Source organism: Delphinapterus leucas, chromosome X (genome assembly GCF_059928025.1).
Source record: "Delphinapterus leucas isolate spDelLeu-1000000601 "Yukka" chromosome X, BTC_Dleu_Yukka2, whole genome shotgun sequence".
NCBI classification, from domain to species: domain Eukaryota; kingdom Metazoa; phylum Chordata; class Mammalia; order Artiodactyla; family Monodontidae; genus Delphinapterus; species Delphinapterus leucas.
Window position 1 is genome coordinate 106207563 of NC_143150.1, and position 24935 is coordinate 106232497.

The 24935-nt window shown below is 39.3% G+C and overlaps 1 protein-coding gene across 5 annotated transcripts in view; it reads left to right on the forward strand.

Annotated features, from left to right (window-relative positions):
* The window catches only part of TAB3 (TGF-beta activated kinase 1 (MAP3K7) binding protein 3), a 109018-nt gene that overhangs the window by 67612 nt on the left and 16471 nt on the right, over window positions 1-24935 (forward strand). For 3 of the 5 annotated variants that reach the window (XM_089904648.1, XM_022562101.3, XM_089904647.1), the window contains 4 exons: window positions 9688-9879; window positions 14117-15578; window positions 16462-16622; window positions 22561-22654. In XM_089904648.1, coding sequence (XP_089760774.1) covers window positions 9778-9879; window positions 14117-15578; window positions 16462-16622; window positions 22561-22654 — 1819 coding nt within the window. In that variant the 5' untranslated portion in view covers window positions 9688-9777. Of the gene's footprint in view, window positions 1-9687; window positions 9880-13654; window positions 13858-14116; window positions 15579-16461; window positions 16623-22560; window positions 22655-24935 lie in introns of those variants that run through there. The other 2 variants (XM_089904650.1, XM_089904649.1) reach the window with 2 other exon arrangements.

Here is a 24935-nt window from a genome sequence, read left to right on the forward strand (position 1 = left end):
CAGAGAAGATGCTTGAAACAATTTCTATACTCTTCACTTTGTTGAGGTTAGTTTTGTGCCCTGGTATGTGCCCAGTCCTAGAGAATGTTCCATGTGCACTTGAAAAGAATGTGTATTCTGTTTTTTTGGATGTAATGTCCTGAAAATATCAATTAAGTCTAACTGTTGTATCATTTAGGATCTCTGTCGCCTTATTGATTTTTCTCTCTAGAAGATGTGTCCATTGATATGTGTGGGGTGTTAAAGTCTCCTACTATTATTGTAATCCCTTCAATTTCTCCATTTATGTTGGTTAGTATTTGTTTTATGTGTTTGGGTGCTCCTATATTAGGTGCATATATGTTCACGAGTGGAAGATCCTCTTCTTGTGTTGATCCTTTTATCATTATGTAGTATCCTTCTTTATCTTTCTTTATGGCCTTTGTTTTAAAGTTTATTTTGTCTGATATGAGTATTGCGACTCCTGCTTTCTTGTCATTTCCGTTTGCATGAAATATTTTTCTCCATCCTCTCACTTTCAATCTCTGTGTCCTTTGCCCTAAGGTGGGTCTCTTACAGGCAGCATATTGTAGGCTGCTGTTTTTTTATCCAGTCTGCCACCCTGTGTCTTTTGATTGGAGCATTCAGTCCTTTGACATTTAAGGTAATTATTGATACATATGTGTTTATTGCCATTTTAAGCCTTGTTTTCCAGTGGATTCTACGTTTCTTCTTTGTTCCTATCTTTTTCTTTCGGTTTTTCTTTTTGTGGTTTGATTTTTTGCGTGTGTTCTCTTCTTTTTGGTTTTTGTGAACCTATTGTATGTTTTTGATTTGTGGTTGCCCTGTTTTTCAGGTATGTTAATCCCTTCCTATATCTGCTTCTTTTCAACTGATAGTCATATAAGCTCAAACACATTCTAAGAAAAAAAAAAGAATCTACATTTTTTAACTCTCTTTCCCCACATTTTATGATTCTGATGTCCTTTTTTACATCTTCATGTTTACCCTTTTGCCGTTCCTTCTGTTTATCAACACTTTCACAAGTAGGTTTTTTTCCCCCTTTTTGATCTGTATACTGGCTTATTTAAGTAATTTAGTTTCCAATTGTGATTTACTCCTTCCTAATATCTTCTTACTTCTTTTCTATTTAGAGAAGACCTTTCATTATTTCTTTTAGGATAGGTTTAGTATTGCTATATTCTTTTAGTTTTTGCTTGTCTGAGAAATTCTTTATTTCACCTCTTATTCTCAGTGATAATCGTGGTGGGTAGAGTATTCTAGGTTGCAGGTTTTTCTCTTTCAAGACTTTGAATATATTTTGCCACTCCCTTCTGGCCTGCAGTGTTTCTGTTGAGAAATCAGCTGATAGCCTTATGGGGGTTCCCTTGTAATTGACTCTTTGTTTTTCTCTTGCTGCCTTTAGAATCCTCTCTTGAACTTTGGCCATCTTTATTACAATATGTCTTGGTGTAGGTTTGTTTGGGTTCATCTTGTTTGAGACCCTCTGTGCTTCCTATAGCTGGATATTTGGTTCCTTCTTTAGGTTTGGGAAGTTTTCAGCCATAATTTCTTCAAATACATTTTCAATCCCCTTTTCTCTTTCTTCTCCTTTTGGAATCCCTATTATGCGTAGATAGGCATGTTTATGTTATCCCATAGGTCTCTTATATTGTTTTCTTTTTGTGTGCCGTTTTGATTAATTTCCATTTTTCTATCTTCTAGATTGCTTATTCTTTCTCCTGCAATATTCATTCTGCTATTCATTGCTTTTAGTTCAGCTTTTGTCTTGGCAGATGAATTTCCTAATTTTTCTTGGCTCCTTCTTATAGTTTCTAGGTCCTTTTTACAGTAATCTGCATTTCTGTTGATAGCCTTTCTTCATTCCTTTGGTATTTTTCTTACCTCTTTTTTTGAACTCAGTGTCTGTTAGACTGAAGAGGACTGTTTTATTGTTTGTTCTTTCAGGGGAATTCTCTTGGACTTTTAAGTGGGAGTAGTTCCTCTGCTTCTCCATTTTGCTTATATTTCTCTTACTCTATGCGTTTAGGAGAACAATTATCTCCTGTAATCTTGGAGGTCTGTTTCTATGTGGGAGTGTCCCCGTGAAGCTTGTGTGGGTTTAATATTGTTTTGGCGTGAGGGCTGCTTTTGCTTTGGATGCTTGCTGTCTCTTTCCTCAGTATGTGCTAGCTGTTATTCCCTTGATGGGGGTGTGAAGGTGAGTGGCCTGCGCATGCTCCCAGGAATGCGGGGACAGTGGTTGGTGTCTGTTCACAGAATTCTCGGTAGTGGCAGCAATCAGCACCCACCTCTCGAGTCTGATGTGGCAGCTGTGGCTTGTGCCCACCCCAGAGCTTGTGCAGGCAGTGCCCTATTGCCTGATAGTACACACGGAGAAAGAAGCTCCTATGGTGGTCCTGCCCCTTTCCTCGCGTGCCCCCCAACAATAGCACCTTGCCTCTGTGGCAGGCCCAGTCTTCTTCCCATACTCCCTTGGTTGTGGCACATCACACCCTAGCCCTCTCAGGCTGTCTCCACACAGCCAACCTGAGTCCTCTCCCCAAGTCTGACCTCCGAATTGCGAGCCTCAGCACCCAGCCCCTGCCTGCCCCAGTGTACGAGCGTCTCAGGCTGGGGAGTGCTGGGTGTTGGCACTGACCGTCTTTGCAGGTCTCACTCCGCTTTGCCTTCTGCAAACTGGTTTCTCCGCTCTCTTCTGAGGCTCCGAAGCTCTGCTTCTGTCCCAGATGATCTTCCCGCCAGTGAGGGGACTTCCCAATGTTTGGAAACATTTCCTCTTTCACAGCTCCCTCCCAGGGGCTCAGGATCCCTCCTGATTCCTTTCTCTTTCTCTTTTGTTTTTTTTTTCTTTTTTAGTTTTGTCCTACTCAGTTACATGGAGATTTTCTTGTCCTTTTGGAAGTCTGAGGTCTTCTGCCAGAGTTCAGTAGATGTTCTGTGATAATCATTCAGCACGTAGATGTATTTTTGATGTATTTTTGGGAGAAGGTGAGATCCACGTCCTACTCCTCTGCCCGTCTTGATCCGATCCCATCTTTTCATAATTTTCACATTTCTAGATGTGGCCTTTTCTTTTTCTCTTAGAGAAGGCCCTTTAATGTTTCTTGTGAAGCTGGTTTGGTAGTACTGAACTCGTTTTTAGCTTTTGCTTGTCTGTAAAACTTTTGATCTCTCCATTAAACGTGAATGAGAGGCTTGCCGAGTAGAGTATTCTTGGTTGTAGGTTTTTCCCTCTCGTCACTTTAAATACATCATGCCAGTTGCTTTTGGCCTGCAGAGTTTCTGCTGAAAAAACAGCTCATAGCTTTATTGGAGTTCCCTTGTATGTAACTTCTTGCTTTTTCCATGCTGCTTTTAATATTCTATCCTTGTCTTTGATTTTTGCCAGTTTAATTTCATTGTGTCGTGGTGTGACCTCTGTGGGTTCATCCAGTTTGGGACTCTTTGCTTCCTGGATCTGGATATCTATTTCCTTTCCCAGGTTAGGGAAGTTTCCAGCTGTTATGTCTTCAAATATGTTCTCTGCCCCTTTCCCTCTGTCTTATCCTTCTGGGACCTTTATAATACGAATGTTAGTATGCTTCATGATATCTTAGGAGTCCGTTAAACTGTCGTCATTTCTTTGTATTCTTTTTTTTTTTTTTTTCTTTAAATCTGTTCAGCTCAGTGATTTCCACTGCTCTGTCTTCTGGTTCGCTGATCCATTCCTCTGTATCATTTAGTCTACTACTGATTTCTTCTAGTGTATTTTTTTTTCTTTTTTTTTCTTTTTTTTTTTGCAGTACACAGGCCTCTCACTGTTGTGGCCTCTCCCATTGCGGAGCACAGGCTCCGGACGCACAGGCTCAGCGGCCATGGCTCACGGGCCCAGCCGCTCCGCGGCATGTGGGATCTTCCCAGACTGGGGCGCGAACCCATGTCCCCTGCATCGGCAGGCGGACTCGCAACCACTGTGCCACTAGGGAAGCCCTTCTAGTGTATTTTTCATTTCAGTCACTGTAATCTTCATTTCTGTTTGTGGTTCTTTATGTATTCTAACTCTTTGTTAAACTTCTCACTGTGTTCATCCATTCTTCCCCCAATTCTTTGATTAACTTTATGGTCAGTACCTTGAACTCTTTATCAGGTAGATGGTTTATTTCCACTTCATTTAGTTTTTCTTCTGGGGTTTTATCTTTTTCCTTTGACAGGAACATGTTGACTGCCATTTTTATTTCTGTGTATCTGGTAGATTGGTTATATTTCCCAACCTTGGAGAAGTAGCCTTTTGTAGGAGACATCCTAAGTGTTCCAGCAGTGCACTCCCCTCTGGTTACCAGAGCTGTTATTCTCTAGGGGTGTGGGCTGTGTGGGTCCTCCTGTTGTGGCAGGCTGACTATGTCACTTTGCTAGGTGTGGCTGGCTCTTGGTCTGGTTGGGCACCAGGTCCTGCTTTGTGCAGTGGTTGCCAGCTGCTGGTTGGGTGGGCCGGGTCACGAGGCAACTGGCTACAGAAACCCAGGTGTCCTAGGGCTAGTGCTGGCTTACTAGTGGGCAGACCCATGTTCAGGGGTGGGTAGTTGTGGGCCCGGGGTTCCCAGATCTAGGGTCAACCTGCTGGTAAGTAGGGCCGGTTCTTGACTCGACTGGCTGCGGGTTCCGTGGTGTCCAAAGCTGGTGCTGGCACACTGGTGAGTGGGGCTGGATCCCAGCGTGGCTGGCTGAGGGGCTCAAGTTGTCTAAGAGCTGTTGTTGACCTGATGGTGGGTGGGGAAGGGGCCTAGTGGGTCCTGTGGCTACTGCTGCTCTGTTGGTAGGTGGGGCTGCGTCCCCACCTGGTTAGTTGCTTGGCCTCAGGCATCCCAGTACTGGTGCCTACAGGCATGTGGGCAGGGACTCTGTGGGATCCTGAGGCTCATAAGCTAGATGGAGGATTCCAAAGTGATGCTTGCCAACAGCAGTGTCTATATGATAGAACAAGCTCCCCCAAATGACTGCCACCAGTGTCTGTGTCCCCAGGGTGAGTGCCAATTGCCTCCTGCCTCTCTGGGAGACTCTTCAAGGTCAGCAGGTGGGTCTGACCCAGGCTCCTTTCAAATTACTGTTTCTGCCCTGGTTTCTGGAGCATGTGAGATTTTGTGTGTGCCCTTAAGAGTGGAGTCTCTGTTTCCCACTGCCCTTGGTTCTCTGGAAGGAAAGCCCTGCTGGCCTTCAAAGCCAAATGTTCTGGTGGCTCGTCTTCCCAGTGCAGGATGACAGGGCTGGGGAGCCGCATGTGGAGTTCAGACCCCTTCCTTGGGGAGGACTTCTGCAGTTGTAATTCTCCTCCTGTATGTGGGTTGCCCACCTGGGGGTTTGGGTCTTGAGTATACTGCAACTCTACCTCTTCTACTCATCTTGTTGTGGTTCTTTCTTTATATCTTTAGTTGTAGATCTTTTCTGGTAGATTCCTGACTTTCTTATCAATAGTTGCTCTGTAAATAGTTGTAATTTTGGTGTGCCCATGAGAGGAGGTGAGCTCAGGGCCTTCCTACTCTGCTATCTTGTTGTAAGTCCTTTTCTTTTGTGCTTTTGTAACTTGCTCCCTCTTTCTGTGCACATGTGTGTGCATGCATGTTTGTATATATGCACATATATACATATATTTGATTGTTTCTCCTGAACCATTTGAAAGTAAAGTTGCCCTTTACTCCTAAATGCTTCATTGCCTAATTCCTAAAAATAGGGATATTCTCGTATATAACCACAGCACAATTACCAAGTCAGTAAAGTGATTAAATTCAATAAGTTTAACATTGGTAGAATACTTTTCCTAATGTACCATCCACATTGAATTTTGTCAGTTGATCCATTCATTTATTTTATAACATTTCCTCCATTTAGTATAGGATCCAGTCTGAGGTCAGTCATTAGATTTAGTTGTCATGGTTCTAGTATCTCCTTTCATCTTTGATTTTTCTAGCATTTGTCTTTTATGACATTGGCATTTTTTTAAGATGACATTTTTACCTTCCCACTCCCTGCTTTTTGTTTTTAACAGAACATTTCTCATTTTGGTTTTGTCTATTTTTTCATGAATAGTTTCAGATTACATATTCCTAACTGGAATATTATAAAGTGACATATTCTTCTCACAGTATCACATCTGGAGGCGTGCGCTGTCCATCTGTCCCTCACTGGTGATGTTAATTTGGATTATCCAAGATGTTGTTTGATTTATCCACTATATAGTTAAATTTTCCTTTGCAGCTAATAAGCAGTTCTCTGGGGAGACACTTTTAAGACCATTAATATAGCCTAACTTCATCCAAATTTCCCCCTAGATTTAGCATCCATTGATGATTCTTTATTGAAGTAGTCTGTACTGTGATGGCTGCAAAATGATGATTTTTCCAGCTCCAGCACTTCCTGCACACATTTAGTTGGATTCCACTAAGAAAAGCCCTCCCTTTGCCTTTATTTGTGTGTGTGCCTATTTAACTATTTATTATCGGGCTAGTCGGGTTATTTATTATCGGGCTATCGGAATCACGGGTTCCGCTTTTCTACAGGCCTGTAATTCATTACTGTCCTTAATTGTTTTGGTGCTCAAATTGTCACAGATTTGGTCAGTGGGAGCCTCTTCAAGCTGACTTTCAGGTCCTTGTAACAAGCTCCCATCATTCTTTGAGTACGTCCCCACTTTCTGGCATAACACATTCTAGGTGGAGCTACAGTTCCACATGTGAGACCTTCAGATACACAGGTGGCTCCAGTATAGTGTGTTTGGTGCTCCTGTGAGGATAAGCACAGCCTGCTGTGGAAGCATAGTGGAGGGTCCTTTAGCCCAGAGTAGGTGGAGGAGAGTTACGGCAGCCGGACTAAGTTGGGGGGGGGGTGACTGTCAGTGGAAGCCTTCTTAGAGGAGGTGCCACCAATACTGACATGTACGGTATCAGTATGGCTCGGAGAAGCAGTGGGAGGGAGGAAGATAGAAAAGTATCTCAGGCAGATGGATGATCATGGGCTAATGCCCTGAGAGGAGGCAGTGTGGGACATCCATGCACAGGATCACACAAAGCGCTGTTTGGTTGAGGTTAGAAAACAGGTACTCTGGCTGTGATGTGGGGGAAGGCAAGACCTGAGGTGGGAAGAGCAGCAGGAAGTTGCTAGTATAATGTTGATGAGAACAATATTCAGACATGCCCTGAATAATAGTAACTAATGCTTCCTGACTTACTACTGTTTGCCTTTTAAATTCTACTACAACCCTACAATTATTTCCATTTTTAAATATGAAGCTTCAAAGGCTTAAAAGCTGAGTATCTTTCCTAGATGCTACTAAATGGCAGAACCAGGGTGCACACCATCACCCATTTGATTTAATATTCTTGTTTAGTTGGTTGTGCAAGAATGGGAAGTCAAGGAGCACGCTCTGGTTTCTAGTTTTGTTAACTGAGTGAATAGTAGTAACATTCATAGAGAGAACACAGTGTTTGGAGAAGGATTGTGGTAAGGAGTTCCTTTCTGTACATATTGACTAATGTCTTTGGGTTTATCCAGATGGTGCTGTGTGTAGGCAGTAGACTCTATGTGTCTGGAGTCTTAAGAGAGAGCATGCATGGTGCTTAATAGCAATTTGGGAATCATCAGCCTTTAAACGTTTTTGAAACCTTAGTAGTGGACGTCATCACTAGGTACAAGGATGTAGAATGAGAAGACGAGGCGGCTTAGGGCCCAAACCAGGCAAGCATTAATGTGACAAGAGAGGTGGGAAGAAACCAGGCTAGTGTGATGTCATAGAGGCTGAAAAAAGGAAGGAATGATCAGTAGTGTCAGATGCTGCAAAGGTCAAGGGGCATAGGAACCAGAAGATAAATCCTCTGAATTTAGCAGCAGAGAGATGATGAAGAGAGTATTTCAGTGGAACAGTGATTTGAGCCAGATTAGAGCAGACTAAGGAATGCATTGCAGGGAGCAGAATTGTATATGGAGGCCAGAAAACCTATATATATGTGCATATTGGAAGTTATCTTTATTCTTTTCCCATATTTTGATTTTTCTTTAGATTCACTAGGTATCCTCCATGTTGATGTTGGAAGTCATTAAAGCAGTCCCTAATAGCTATTTATACCTGAGGTTAGGCAGAGTCTTATCCATAGGGGCTTTGTTGCCACCTTGTAGACACAAAGAGTATAATTACTCTTGACAGTCTTGGCTTAGAAGGAAGAAAAGAGAGCTCGATGCCCAGTAAAAGTCAAGAGATTGCATGCAAAATGAAATTCCCTGCTTATAATGAAAGTCAAATTTGAGATTACATGGTATTTATTTTTTAATTATATACTTAATTATAAAGCAGCAAAAGTAATTCAGTATTTTCCTGCAGCATTTTAAGGTTTTAAAATATTCTCGGGTCTTCCCTGGTGGCGCAGTGGTTGAGAGTTCGCCTGCCGATGCAGGGGACGCGGGTTCGTGTCCCGGTCCGGAAAGATCCCACATGCCGCGGAGCGGCTAGGCCCGTGAGCCATGGCCGCTGAGCCTGTGTGTCCGGAGCCTGTGGTCCGCAACGGGAGAGGCCACAACAGTGAGAGGCCCGCGTACCGAAAAAAAAAAAAAAAAAAAAGAATTCTCTGTAGTTCTGTACATTGCCCCAGGTAATGGTATTATTTAAAGTTTCAGGGCCTGTTTGCAAGAAATGGATTTGGTGTGGGATGACCCTCCCTTATTGTGTAGTTTAGACTTGCATCTTAAAATCATGATTTCCGTGCATCTTACGAAGATGCAGGTGTTTAATTCTCAGTCTTAAAAATATTTTACCATCTCATGAGTGATCACAGCAGAAATATTATGAGATTGTATGGTATACACTGTACATTTTTCCCCTCATAAAAATGGGAGAGATAGATGAAAAAATGGGTCAGTTAATTGATCCTTGATGGTGCCACTTGATTTATGATTTCATTATTACTTCACTAGCTGCCTTTATTTACATGGGTGCTTAACTTGACTAATACCAGTGAGATTGGGGGTCACTTGCCTCTACTCAAACTGTGCCCCCCAATCCTGGCATTTTTGCACCTGTGCCAGTTGCACCAGAACTAGGTGAAACCTTAGCTAGGCAAGTCTGGCTGCTGATGGACCACCAGCATCATCTTTGAAAGCGAAGGATTCTGCATTTCCATTTTTGTTTGCCCAGTAGTTTCATTTAGACATTGGGTTTGCTTTACTCAGACTTCAAATTCAAGCCTTTTGGCAAAGTACAGGGAGAATGTAAGGCAAACAGGACATGTGTGGTTTGTGGTGTTATTATCAATTCCTGTTGCCTGATTTTATTACTTCAGACATCAAAATGATTATCCCGCTTTAGAGGACTGATATGATAGCCCGTAGGAAAACATGAGTGATTATACATAAGTAGGATTTCTCAAGACTTAGAAAAATATGGTTGCCAAATAATAATACTCTGTATTTTTAATCTAGCTGCTGCTTTTTTCATTTTTGAAGCATTAAAATGGAACTGAAGGTTTGGGAATTCTGTCGTTGTTGTTTTTAAACCAGTGATTAGCTATATATTCCATCAGAAAAGTCTTTGGCTAAGTAGAATTTTCCAACTTTAGAATTTGGTATACTTATTTTAGATTGCTCATTTTAATGTATTGATGGTTTCTATTTGAATAAAGTGAAATATGTAATTAAATTTAACCATACTTTAATTTCTTTTAATAGAAAATGACTGCAGTATTGGAAGATCATTACTATTGGAAGACCGATTAGCATCCATTTCATAAGAGAAGCTTGACCACCATTTGCTCTGGCATGGCGCAAAACAGTCCACAGCTTGATATGCAGGTTCTCCATGACCTCCGACAACGTTTCCCTGAGATTCCGGAGGGTGTGGTGTCTCAGTGCATGTTACAGGTAGATTACCCACCAATGATAGTGATATTAAAGTTACAGTTTACCTTATTAGAGGTGACTTTGTGTTGTAGTGACTAGAACTCAGTTAAGTTTTCTTGTTTATGTTGGGGGAACATTTAGAGCAGGATTTCTCAACCTTGGCCCTGTCGACATTTGGGGCTGGATATATTGTTTGTTGTGGGGGTCTGCCTTGTGCATTGTAGGATGTTTAGTAGCATCCCTGGCTTCCACCCACTAAATGCCATTAGTATCCCTGCAGTTGTGACAACCAAAAATGTCTCCATGGGAGACAAAATCTCCATGTTCCATGGGAGGCACAATCTCCCCCATTGAGAACCAGTGATTTAGAGAAAAGAATAAAGGCGTGTAGCAAAAAGAAAGATTCTTCATGCATTTCACTTCTTAAATTTTGGGGGTTGTGTCATCAGTCCCCAAATCCTTAAGAGTTGAATTTGGATTTCAAATTTATCATTATAACTTCTTAAACTATATACTTTTTTAGCCTATTTTTTAAAGTTTTTAGAAAGTTCCCTCCCTTTCTTACTGTTTTTCTAGTTAGTAAATGCTTAACGAATATCTAATTTTAAGTGGAAGGCTACTTTCTTTAATCACATTACTTTTGTCTTGTTGTCTCCTATTGAAATAAATCTTTCATCTCTGATAGAACGTCTCTTCCCACTCAAGGGGCCACAGAAATAGGCCTAACACTCCCCCTGTTGAGTTTTGCATCATCCTTCACAGAATCGCAGTGTGTTTTGGGTTACAGCATTTCCCTAGTTGGTTGACTTTTGGGAGCAGTATTTCTGTCCTGCTCACTGGACTTCCGTAATTACACAATCAGTTCAAACTCTATGTTACTGCATAATATGCAAGCTTCTCCCTTACAGTGTGAGCTGCTCAGGATATAATGTAAACCTATATATAGTTGAGGTTAATTGCAAATAGAGACTCACAGATCAGTGGTGGTAAGAGAGGTGCTTCCTTGGTTTGCAAGCCCTTCTACTAGGTCTCGTTTTTGTGTTATAGCTTGTCTTTATTTTTTCTACCATAACATTTCCAGTCTGAATTTCCACTCTTTACTTTAGCCCCATTTTGGTCTCTGGTAGAGCAAAGGTACTTCCCACTGGAGTGAAACGCTTCTGGTTTAAACCAACTTCCTAGCAGTTACCTTCCTAACTTATTCTAGGGCCCCCACCTTGTTTTTTTAATTTAATTTTATTTAGCCTTTTATTTTTTCAAGGCTTATTGTCTTCGTTTTACTAAATTAAAAGAATGGAACTTTAAATTCAACTCAGTGAACATGTGTTGATAACTTACATTGTTCTAAGTCTTTTACTTTTTTGTTCCTCTGGAAAGTTTCTCTGTTTGCATTAAAATATATAAGACTCAGTAGTTTGCCTTTTTTTCCTTTTAATTGAAGTATAGTTGATTTACAATGTTGTGTTAGTTTCAGGTGTACAGCAAAGTGATTCAGTTATACATAGGCATATATCCATTCTTTTTCAGATTCTTTTCCATTATAGGTTATTACAGGATTTTGAATACAGTATAGTTCCCTGTGCTATACAGTAGGTCCTTGTTTATCTATTTTATCCCAAACTCTTAATTTATCCCTCCCTCCCTGTCCAGTAGTTTGCATTTAATACACAAGCATTAAAGCCTCTCTCTAGGTTATCATCCCCCAGTGTAGGACCACTTTTTAGGGGTATGATGCTTTATTGGCTCAGTCCTTTCATGAGTGTTCACATGTATCTTCTTAAAACTTCTGACCTCTTTATCCAGCTAAACAATTTTTATTTCTTTATTCTTCGTATTTATCATTTGATAAATTTTTTATCCTTTGTTTTTTCTTTTTAAGACATTTAGCAGGTCACATGTGACATTTGAATCTATTGTGGTGGTATTTTTAAAATACTTCCGTAGAGATGCTACTTAAATATCTTGCATTTGTGGTTTTAAATTTTTCTTCCTAAGAAAATGTACTCAGCTTGTCACTGTAGACATACATTTGAATAGGCTGACAACTCCAACTTTGCATCATTTAAATTTGTATCTTTTTTGTGGCAGTACTAATTAGGCAACCTAATTCAATGTAGAAAACATGAAATTTTAGGATAATGAATAAAAATGTTAAATAGTGAAGTGTCTGTTACTGCTTAGGTTTCAAATAAAACTCTAGTTTTTGTTCTCCTTTTAATCCATAGGTTTATTAAAAAACTTGAAGGAGCTAATAATCTTTTTTTTTTCCCCTTCAGATATCTGTCAGTGACATTGTCTTGTTGGCAATCAGTTTGAATCCTTTGGCTCCAAATTTGCATAGTGTCTAGCAATATCTGTCTTCTATCTTAATATCTGTCTTCCTTCCCTTGATCAGCATGGTTTCAAGCAGGATAAGAAAAAGCCCAAATTTAATTGTTTTCTTACATTTCAACAATTACTTTTTTCCTTGGCTCAGAAAGTATTTTAAAAAGTACTTGAATTTTAGTATCAAGTTTTATATAAGGAGAAGGATAAAAGTTATTATGGAGTTTTTGATAAAGCAATTATTTGAATTTCTGAGAATTCATTTTACAAAGGTTTGCTTGAGTGAATTTTCTTTTACTTCCTGAAGTTTCAGTATAGTAATGTACTTTTGGCCTAACATCCTGTCCCTTGAAATTACTCTGTGATAGTAGAAAGAGCACTGGGAGTCAGAAGACCAAGAATCTAGAACTGGCTCTCCAGTTAACTAGTTAAGCGCTTGTTGTCAAGTCATGTAACTTCCCAGGCATCTCTTTGCTCATCTGTAAATGAGTTGAGTTGGAGTAGATGGGAACCCTAAGAGTTCTCTCAGCTCTAAAATTAAAACATTTTATGTCCTGTTTGACATTTAGCTTTATTTGGTTCTCAGCAGAAGTGAAGTGTTTGCTTTCATTTTTATATAAAATGTACTTTTCCCTAGAATATAGTAATATGTGTGTATGTGCATATCTGTATATATATTTATGAAATACGGAGAAGGTCATGATAATTGAGAAACTTCAATAGATTATCTCAAAGGTAATGAATAATTGTGTTTTAGGCCAATAAAATAGTTCTGAATTTTAATGGAAAACTATCTTATTAGTACCTTAAAATTTTCAAAAGAGGAAACCTTTATTAGTTTGATTACTGTCACTTGGAACATCTAAAATGTCAGTTTGCTGTTTACCATCTTTGTGTGTGTATATAATTCAAAAAATTGAAATCTTTAAACGATTTTGGAAGTTTACCAAGCTGCGTTTGAGCGGGTAAAAACTTTTGAGACTGTGGGAGTGTGAATGAATTTCATTAAGGCAGTCAAGACCTGGTTTTGTGTTAAATTACCATAATTTGGCAAAGTCACGGAACCGTAATTCAAAAAGTGGATTTGGGGCTTCCCTGGTGGCACAGTGGTTGAGAGTCCGCCTGCTGATGCAGGGGACACGGGTTCGTGCCCTGGTCCGGGAAGATCCCACATGCCGCGGAGCGGCTGGGCCCGTGAGCCATGGCCGCTGAGCCTGCGCGTCCGGAGCCTGTGCTCCACAACGGGAGAGGCCACAGCAGTGAGAGACCCGCGTACCGCAAAAAAAAAAAAAAAGTGGATTTGTTTTTATACTGATATCTTTTTTTAATTTAATCTTTCATAATGAAACAGACAGTTGAAGTTAGATAGGGTTAACTTTGGTTAAATGAAAAGTAAAGGCTGCTTTAGAATTTTTGTTGTTTTGAGTCTTTAGGAATTTTTATTATAACTTTTTTCTGTTTGGGGTTTCATTACCTTTTGAAAACTAATGCATGGTTATTTCCATGTTTATCAGTTTAAATGTTAATGATGGATATTACTTACACTTATATATTACAGCAAGTGTAGTGAATCCAAGATTAGCCCAGCATTTTAATTTGTTGAGATGCAACAAGTGTAAGATGAGTCCTGGATTTGGAGTCAGAAAAGTTGGGGTTGAGTCACAGTGTTCATTAGTAGGTACTTTACATTTCTGTAGCAGTAGCAGTAGCGGCGTGGTACTAGTTATGTGAGCTAAATGTCTGTAAAATAATATGGATTGTTTAGGATCTCCTTTTCAGGGTCAATGACCATAAAGCTTTTTTGTGTTTAAAATACTGTTCTCTACTTATTTTGTGACAATTATATTTACATAATTCTGTGGCAAAGCTTGACTTCCCACTATTAGGATTTGTCCATTTTGCCAATGTTATTTTTACCATTTCTTCCCCCTAGAACAACAACAATCTTGAAGCCTGTTGCCGCGCGCTTTCCCAGGAGAGTAGCAAATACTTATATATGGAATACCACAGTCCAGATGACAACAGGATGAATAGAAATCGCCTTTTGCATATTAACCTGGGTATTCATTCTCCTAGTAGCTACCACCCAGGAGATGGAGTGCAACTTAACGGTGGTCGAACACTGGTACATAGCTCAAGCGATGGACATATTGATCCACAGCATGCAGCAGGCAAACAGCTGATATGTTTAGTTCAGGAACCACACTCAGCTCCAGCTGTTGTCGCTGCTACTCCCAACTACAATCCATTTTTTATGAATGAACAGAACAGAAGTGCAGCTACTCCTCCTTCACAGCCACCTCAACAGCCATCTTCCATTCAAACAGGAATGAATCCATCTGCTATGCAAGGGCCTTCACCACCACCACCGCCACCTCCTTCATACATGCACATACCTCGGTATAGTACAAATCCAATTACTGTTACAGTATCCCAGAACCTCCCTTCTGGACAGACTGTACCAAGAGCTTTACAAATTCTTCCACAAATTCCAAGCAATCTTTATGGGTCTCCTGGTTCTATCTATATTAGACAGACATCTCAGAGTTCATCAGGAAGACAAACTCCTCAGAGTACGCCATGGCAGTCCTCACCACAGGGCCCAGTGCCTCATTATAGCCAGCGTCCTTTACCTGTTTATCCGCATCAACAGAACTATCAACCTTCTCAGTATTCTCCCAAACAACAGCAGATCCCTCAACCTGCTTACCATTCACCACCACCTTCTCAATGTCCTTCACCCTTCAGCTCTCCACAGCATCAAGTACAGCCGTCCCAGTTGGGCCACCCTAGTTCCCATGTCTTTATGCCACCTAGTCCGTCAACTACTCCACCCCATCCATATCAACAAGGACCTCCTAGCTATCAGAAACAGGGAAGTCATTCAGTAGCCTATCTCCCATATACACCATCTAGCTTACCCAAAGGATCCATGAAGAAGATAGAAATTACAGTCGAACCCTCTCAGAGATCTGGGACAGCAATTAATAGGAGTCCTTCACCTATCAGTAATCAGCCATCTCCACGGAATCAGCACTCATTGTACACAGCCACCACGCCACCTTCAAGTTCTCCTTCAAGAGGGATATCCAGTCAACCAAAACCTCCATTTAGTGTCAATCCTGTGTATATTACATATACACAGCCAACTGGACCTTCTTGCGCTCCATCACCATCTCCTCGGATGATACCAAACCCAACTACAGTTTTTAAAATTACTGTAGGCCGAGCAACAACTGAAAATCTTTTAAATTTAGTGGACCAAGAAGAACGTTCTGCAGCCCCAGAACCTATTCAGCCCATTTCAGTGATACCAGGCTCTGGGGGAGAAAAGGGAAGCCATAAATATCAGAGAAGTTCTAGTTCTGGATCAGATGACTACGCCTATACACAAGGTAATTTTACCCTTTTTTTGAAATTTAATCTTTGTGGTGAGGTGGCAGTCTCCTATTCAAAATAAAATAATTTATATTAGCTGTTTAATTTTAATTAAATATTTAGTATTTATTAAATATTGGGCACTAGCATTGCTATTAAGAATAGGGTTAGTGCTTCAGAATCATCTACAGACTTTGCTTTAAAATATAAAAATATAGGCATGATAATAGTGACCTCTAAAAGACTTCTTTTTTAGGAAGAACATTCACTGGGAGAAAAATATAGAGAAGTGAAACCAATATTGTCAAAAATACAAACTACAGAGTGGGAAAAAAGATTCATAGAGGGTGGACTAAAGTTTATCAAGGTGAAAAATTTGAATATTTTCTAAGAGGATGGCCTGAAGGGTGTAATATTTATAAGTAATATATATTCATAAGAAGTGGGATTGGTAATGAAGAACATTATTGGATTAGTTCACAGTGGACCTAACTAAATATAAGGAGAATAGAGTATTTTAAAAGTTTGTTTCAAGATACGTGATAATTTAGTATTCTTTCAGTATATAAGAAGGGAAGTAGTTATGATTGTAATTCAATATGCCTGGTTTTGAGCCTGTTTAAAACGCGCACAGGTATAGTTAAAGAGAATCTTGGGGAAATGAAGGACAGTAGAACAAGAGGAATGTACAGATGGTGTCATTTTGGCAGAAGTTACAAGAGCTAAATTAAAGCAGATTTGAAGGCAGAATAGCATTAGAAAGACATGAGAGTAAATGTCACCTGAAGTTGAATGACAGGGTTCTTTACAGGTATTTCGTACATTAGCAATGCATATAGAAATTTCCCAGTCACTTGTTCAATGTTACTTTCTGCAATGACTTTATCTGTAATGCTATAGCCTTGCTGTTACATCAGCGAGCAAGGATGGAGAGGTTAGCAAAGCAATTGAAACTTGAGAAAGAGGAGCTAGAGCAATTGAAGGCTGAAGTTAACAGTATGGAGCATGACCTGATGCAGAGACGGCTCAGAAGGGTCAGCTGCACCACTGCGATCCCAACGGTGAGTACGATCTATTAGGATACATGGATAGGAAGGTGGACATGTTGGCTGTCCAGGCTGTTTGTTTTTCTTTTAGGTTCTGTTCCTGGCACAGTTTTGGTTTTGTTTCTGTTTTTTAAACAATGGATGAAGGACTTCTGCCTTCTTTTCTCATCAAAATAATTTGATGCTTTATTTTTCTTTGTCGTGTGAATTCCATAGACTCATCACTATTTTCAAATACTGACAGTTATAATCAAGGTAAAGCATCTCATTCACTATAAATTGCTTTCTGTCCGAATAGAAATGAAAAGTACACCTTGACCAAATATTTTATACATTGTTCTCATGTATTCATTTATCCTTTTAAGCATATTGTATATATTTTTCAAACATTTAAAAGTTATTTTTCTAAGTACATTAATGCACATGAGTTAGATCAAGATGAATATGCATTTTGGGAAAGTGTTGACTATAGAATATTTTAAAGCAGAGCAATTTGGTTAGTGTAAATAATTGTAGAAACTAAGATAATAGTATTAACAGTGGTCCTAACAGGAACTGCTCTCATGAAAAGATTCGGTAGTATATTTTTAACATGTTGGTGAATATTTGTGAGTTCTAAAGTTCTTTAAAAATTCCGAAAAATTGGAAACAGGTGTCCTAAAATCCTGTGACATCACAAGCTTTCTGTGATCCAACCTATCATTTCGTCTTTCAACACTGATTCGTTCAACAAGCATTTTTTTTTTTACAGTTTATGAATGTGGTCCTATACTAGGAGCTTAGTGTATACCTGCTAGTGGGAGAAATAGACCCATCAGTAGATAACTGTAATACAGTATGGTAAGTGCTGTGTCTGCTCACGGGTAATGAGAGAACTCATACATCAGCTAGTTTATGCGTGTATACTCAATACACTTTTTGCTCTCTCACATTACGCTCCTGCTGCAGTGGTCTTCTGAAGCTCTGTGTATACGTATAAATGCTGTCTGTTCTTCAGGGCTGAACTTAATCTCTACTTTTTCATGGAGCCATTCCTCATGTTCTTACCGTCTCTTAACTAAGGGTAATCTCTTTCTCAGAGTGCACAAGTTTAGAGAAGTTAGTGTATATGTCAGGCCTCTTGCAGACAGGATGTCTGCAGCTATGCCCTCATAGAGAAGTTTTTAACTGAAGTTCGTGGCTTCAAAGGAGATCCGTGAGTCCCTGAAATTATATGCAGAGTTTCATATGTGTGTTTATATGGGAAGCAGGTCTCTAGCTTTCATCTGATTTTCATAAGGTTATTAGAACTCACCTTTTTCCTTTAATTTAGTAACTGTATGAAAATCAGTATTATAGCATAACCTAAAAATATTAAACAGTACAGTATTGCTATGTAGGCATAGAGGAAAGGGGAAGGCATTTTAGAAGGGAAAAAGAGCATGAGGTAATGAAGGCTTGAAGTCAAGACAGACTTTAAGGAGTCTTTACAGTTCCCTCATTTAAGCTGAGATTTCTGATGTCTTAACAGGTTAATATGCATAGGTAGAATAGTGGAGGTGTTTGAACTGTATTCTGCTGGTAATGGGGAACCAGTGGAAGTTTCTGAGAAGTTAACTATTGAGAAAAAGGCATATTTAATAATGTAATGAAATTTTTTCTAATATTGACTAAATACCTAAGTATAGTCAATATCAGAAGTGAGAAGGGTTTTAATTACTTAAGACACATGGAAAATTACAAAGCTAGCTTCCCCCCCCCGCCCCCGCCACCGCGGTACGCGGGCCTCTCACTGTTGTGGTCTCTCCCGTTGCGGAAGCACAGGCTCCGGACGCGCAGGCCCAGCGGCCATGGCTCACGGGCCCAGCCGCTCCGCGGCATGTGGGATCTTCCCGGACCAGGGCACGAACCCGCGTCCCCTGCATCGGCAGGCGGACTCCCAACCACTGCGCCACCAGGGAAGCCCTAAAAACTTTCTTTAACTGAAAGATGATACTAATGTAAATCACATCTATGCCTCATTTTTTTTTCCCCACTCAAAATCTTAATTATATCCTCTGATTGGGGGAGATACTGAAGAACATAACCCAAATGGGAATCCACCAGTGGTGGGTGGGCACTTTGGAGTCCTTTAGGTACTTGTAGAGTATAAACAGATTTTCTTAGCATAGAAGTCATTTCTCTAAAATAACCATGTAAACTTTTTTTAGCAACTTCTTGCTGTATAATAATCCCTGCTAAAGCCCTGTTGATTTCTTTGTTGTTGTTGGAAGTAGAGAATTGTCTAAGGTAGCATAGATCAGTGCTTTAAAAAAAACCAGATTTTCACGAGAGCTTTTATTGATGAGACTTCTTTAGAAAAAGAGGGAAGTTAGTCAAACTGCTGCCGTATGCTATAATTTATTTTTAACTTATTGTTACAGAGTTTCAAACATACATAAAATAAGCAGAATAGTATAGTGAACTCCTGTGTAGCCATCACCCAGCTTCAGAGATTAGTGGCTCATGTGGGTGATAATATCTGAGAGGTGAGAAATTTGAGTGTGTTTCCACTGCCAGGCCTAAAGTAAAATAGAAGACTAATAGGAATGCGTGGCTGAAGAACAATTATACATGGTGGTTAAGATCTGGGCTCTCAATGCAGGTGTGAATTTGAATCCTACTTCTTTCTGCTCCTTCTGTGTCACTCATATATCCTTGGATAAGCAACTTCCTTTATGCTTGTTTTCTGGGGAGTACCCATCTCATGGGATTTTTGTTAGAATTAAGTAAGATAATATACATTAAACAATTTATACAATGCCCAACAGATAGTATTCTTACAAAATAAATGTTGTTTACAAGATACTGGAGAAATCTGCTTTAGGTATATATATACATGACACAAATCTGAAATACTTTGAAAAAACTTGATTTCCTTTTAACTTTAGGAACATGTATAACATAAGGGTATATATTATGTAGGAAATTAATTAAGAAATAAAGCATTTAGTCATAATTCCCTTTTTGTTCATAGAGGCTCATTCGTGGCACCATGATGTAGTTGAAAGGGTGCCTACATAGGCTCTGGAGCCAGAATAGCTCCTTACTCACTGGTTCTGTCTAACTTCTCTGTATCTGATTTTCCCTATCTATAAAAGGGAATTATAAGAGGCATATTTTAATATTATTGTCAAGATAAAGAGGCAGTATATGTAAACTGCCTGGTGTGAAGTGGGTGCTCAATAAACGGGTATCACTATCATTGTCCCACTCGTGTAGGATTATACAAGAGAATTAACTTTTTTGCTGCTAAGCACACATTGCCTCCTTTACGTTTCAAACTAATTTCTTACCAAGTAGTGTATAAAAAATTGGTTAGAAACCTGTGTGCCTCATGAAACTGAAATGCAGGTTTGTGACCAGCCATATGTGCAGTTGCAGATGATTAGAGGAGCAGTGAAATAACCTTTCCAAGGAGGGCAGAAGTGAAGGATGCATAACGGCCATCAGTTTTCTCAGCCTCCTGTTTGCAAAGCATTGTATTAAATGCTGTGGGAGATGTCATCTCTTAACAACATCTGTATGTGAAAAGACATACATATATCTGTCTGTGAACCTGTACGTGTGCGTGTTTGTGTGTGTGTGTGTGTGTGAGAGAGAGAGAGAGAGAGAGAGAGAGAGTGAGAGAGAGGGAAAAGACAACGTAAGACAGTAAATCAGAAGTGCTGGCCAACTAAATAGTAGTGATATTAAGTACTTTCAGAGTTCTGAGATAGAAATGTTAGTTTTTGCTAGTAGGGTTCAAAGATGGGACACTTTCATGGAGAAGGGGGAAATTTAAGTTATACCTTGAAGGAAAAATAAGATTTTAATAATCAGAGAGCTTCCAGTTATTCCCTCCCACAAGTTTTTCCCCTTCATTCATCTTGTCCTGATTAATTGGGTTTTGGGACCAACCCACAATCCCAGACACGTAACTGGGGCCAAACCATGAAAGAACATTACTGGTCTTCGACCTTGGTCTCTGAGACAACTTCTTAAACTGATGGAACAGGTGACTCAAGGTATTTCTGCCACGTTTTGGAAAAAAGCTTAGAATTTTTTACTTGGAAATGTCAGGTATAAAACATCCTGGTACTTTACAAACAAGTCTAAATTACACACAACCAATCTTGAAACCCCCTCCCCCATGAAAATACCGTATACTTTTGGACAAATGGTAGTAATGTTTCAGAAACAACTTTTTTTCCCTCAATCAGAAGCTATGAAGATGGACATAGGAATCTTACAGATAAACTCTTAGTTTTAGCAAGTTCCAGTGGTTCTACTGTCTTTGGAAATGAGCGTGGTGACGAGAGCTTTTTTGTTATTATAAGCCCATGTATAGTAGCCTCTTGAGTATAAAGTATATTATAATATTTCCATACTTAGTTACAGAGCTTCACTATTCAGGACTGCTGTGGCTGAAACATTCCCTTCCCCCCGCAAATACATAGGAAGGATTTGCTCCTTTAGGTACTTTCCCAGTGATTCTACAAAGAAAAGAATAGGTTCTTTCACATATTCCTAGGAAGACAGCATCACTCTTTGAAACCCTTGACCAAGTGCTTTATCTTTAATATAAATGCTCAGATATGTTTTAAACTTTTAATATTTAATTACAAGGTGTAAGCATTTTGCATGTTAACATCACATGGTTTGCCCCTAGGAAGGAGAAAAGAAAAGCAGTCCCTAATAAATATTTCTCAAGGACTTTTTTGTTCCCCTAGCATTCTAAGGGATTGTAGCTCTTATTATATTCTGCCTGTTATATCATTTAAAGCTTTTGACACCTGCTAATTTAATGGGCATTCCCAGTTATTCTGATATGTCCTAACAGCATAATATCTTGTATTATTGGTAATTAAGATAACCCATTTTGCTTATTTTTCTTCACTTTTGTATTTAGTTTTTAGCAAAACTACATGTTTTTAACAGTATTGTCTTCCTATCATAGCAGATATTTATCTTTTACTTCACGTAGTTGAAATCACCTGAGTAACTGGGTTAATAGCTGTGCTGTGCTGAAGGATTCAGTACCCATGCCTCTGGAGTCTAAACTCTTATTTTTTACTGTACATATATGTAAATAGTAAGGAAATACAGAATCTCGAGGGAAGTAGCAGCTTCCAAAAAGCTTTATTTAACTGAAAAATAGGGCTCTCTTCACATTTCAGAGTCTCATGTATGCCCCTGAAAGACCTAGGGAGTAGGCTGGGCTGGAAAGGTCAAGGCAGAAGGAAACAGAGTTGGAGGAAGAATGGAATCCATTTGTTTCTGAAATTTTCATGTACTAGATTAATAGCTTCCTTTGATCTAGAAAAAAAGACAAAGATTTCTATATAAGTTTATACGGAAGAGCTCTGTATAAATCCTGGCTTTATCAATTATGTTTCTTATAACCTTGGGAAAATGATATAACTTCTTTGTGCCTCAGCTTTCTCATGTATAAATTGGGGGTGATATCAGTACTTACCTGGGAAGATTGTTTTGAGGAAAGAATGAGAGAATTCTGGTGAACGTAGTGCCTGACAATTAATAAGCATTAATTAAAATTAGTACTGTGGTAATTTTTACCAACCTTGACGAGACTAAAATCGTGGACATTGCTTGTTTAAAAGGTTGATTCTTAGTTTCCCTTACCATGAAAACGTAGACGTAAAATACTCTCAATGCTTTGTGATTAAAATATGGTAGTATTTGTATGAGAGAACATAGTGTAGTATTACCGCCCCGCCACATTATATGCAGATTTTGTTTATATGTGGCCATATTGATGTCACCACTTTATTCCTTGAAAAACATACAGGACTTCTTAAACATGTCCTCTAACGGATTAGGGCCATTTTCTTGGTAATAACCAATCAGAACGATTAACGTGAATAGCAGTTCTTAAATGTTGGGCTTGATAATGACTTTCCCACAATTGCTATTTTGGGTCCTTTCTTACTAGCCTGAGGAAATGACAAGATTGAGAAGCATGAACAGACAACTCCAGATAAATGTTGACTGTACACTGAAAGAAGTTGACCTCCTTCAATCTAGAGGTATAGACTTGATTATTTGGTAAACCATAAGTAATAGTGTGGTGTTTTAAGCTGCTTAAATAGCAATCATTTTGGTTTTACAGATATAATGGATAAAAACTCTCTTAAAAGATCACAGTCCTGGTAGAGACCCCTCACTCCATGGTCATAGATCAGATTTGGGTGATCAAAAAAGAGTATTACTTTGGCAACTTCATCATTAAGTTCTTACCATTTAGACTGTTTTATGTTGTTACTCTGTATTTATCCTCTTTTAGTCATTTACTGTGAATATTTTATAAATTGCTGGGGTTTAATTCTAAAACGTAGTAGATTTATATTGTGTGATAGTCATCTAAGATATGTGTAAAAATAGGGATCCCAAATCAGAACATCAGATTTCTCACTTTAAAAATAAGTTCCATATGTGGTTTTTTATGTTATCTGTTACATGAAAACATTCAACTCTATCTTAGATATTTTGTTTTGGGGTGTTTTTTTTTGGCTCTCTTATAGAAGTGTACTACAGTAGAAGCTCGCTTAATAGACTTTGATTTACCCTACTCGCCAGGTTAGAGATATTCTTCATTTTCCTCTGTAAAATACACAGCCAGGAGAGGCTGCATTCTGGCACATCTCTGTACTATTGCTCGCATCAGCTGAATTGTCTGCTTACCAAGAGTCAGTTGTGCCTGTTTTTAAACCCGTTTAAATTACAGAAGTATTGTAACTGGCATAATGTTTTCAAAACTGACATGAATGCGGGAGAAGCTGCTCTTTCTATAAAAGCCATAGGCAACTGCTTTTTAAAGACTCAAAGGCAAACACTTAAAAAAGAAATATATAGGGACTGTGAATTAGATATGGGTGTAAACAACTGAAAATGATAACAGAGGAAAATCAAAAATCTAAGAGGATTCTATTCTCAAGTGCTCTTAAAGTATCTTTTTTGCTCCATTCTAAAATCAAAACAGGAATTATAGATCAGGGTGCAGCAAACTAGCCTGCTCTCTGTTTCTGTAAATAGTTTTAGTGGAACATAGCCAGACCCATTTGTCTGCATATTGTCTGGGGCTGCTTTTGTGTTTCAACAGCAGTTGAGGGCTTACAACTGTATTACAGGTCCACAAAGCCTAAAACTCTTATTATCTGGCCCTTTACAGGAAAAGTTTGCCCACCCCCACTTTAGATCATCATGATGGGTGTAGTTAATCTAAGAAAGACAGTATAGAAGTCTGGTCAACAGATACATAAAGAAAAGGTCTTGGTCCAACATTAAAATATTGCTATGTTTATATGTTTTGTTACATTAAAGTGGGCCTGGGCTTCCCTGGTGGCACAGTGGATAAGAATCCGCCCGCCAATGCAGGGGACACGGGTTCGAGCCCTGGGTCCGGGAAGATCCAACATGCCACGGAGCAACTAAGCCCGTGCACCACAACTACTGAGGCCCGCGCCTAGAGCCCATGCTCTGCAACAAGAGAAGCCACCACAATGAGAAGCCCACACACTGCAAAGAAGAGTAGCCCCCGCTCACCTCAACTAGAAAAAAGCCTGCACGCAGCAACCGACCCACCGCAGCCAAAAATAAATAATAAAGTTGGCGTGTAATTTTTCTTAAGAATTCCGTTTTAGTCAGCCACCCCTCCCCCACCGCCACTTACTATTCTTAATTATGGCAGCTAAGAGAGCTTCTACTGTATTTTAAAGTACCCCGTTGCCATTTTAAGGCAAGATTATACAGTAGAAGCAGGGGAACCAAAAAGATACGGAACTCTGTGAACAATAGACAGAAGCACATTTCCATGTGAAAGCTGAGCAATCTGGTTGGGTACCCTTGAAGTTAATTTCAGAAGCCTAGGGGACTCTACAGCCTAGTAGCTTTAAGCAGTGAAAGAACTACTGTGTGGGGGTTAGACAAACTATTGCTACTACATTAGAAGGTTGCATCAATTTTTTTGCTTAATGTGTTCTTTGAAGCTAAACAAGAAACACTGAAACATTTGGTTCGGATATTTTTAGTAAGCCTTATGGGATCTAGAAATTAGATCATCAGCTGTAACTTAAGTAATTGAAGAAATACTTATGCAGCATCTTAAAGCATAAAAAGATCTAGTTAATAAATGAAATAGCATTGTGGCTTTCATGAGCCATCACAGGAATTATTTTCAGAAACTTATTTAAAAATAGCATATCTAAATGGATTAAAAGCATTTGTGTATATAGTACCTGCAAGGAAAACTGTTCGTTACTGAGGTTTTATAAACGCAGAGCTGTGTTTTTGGTGTCTGTTGGGCAACAA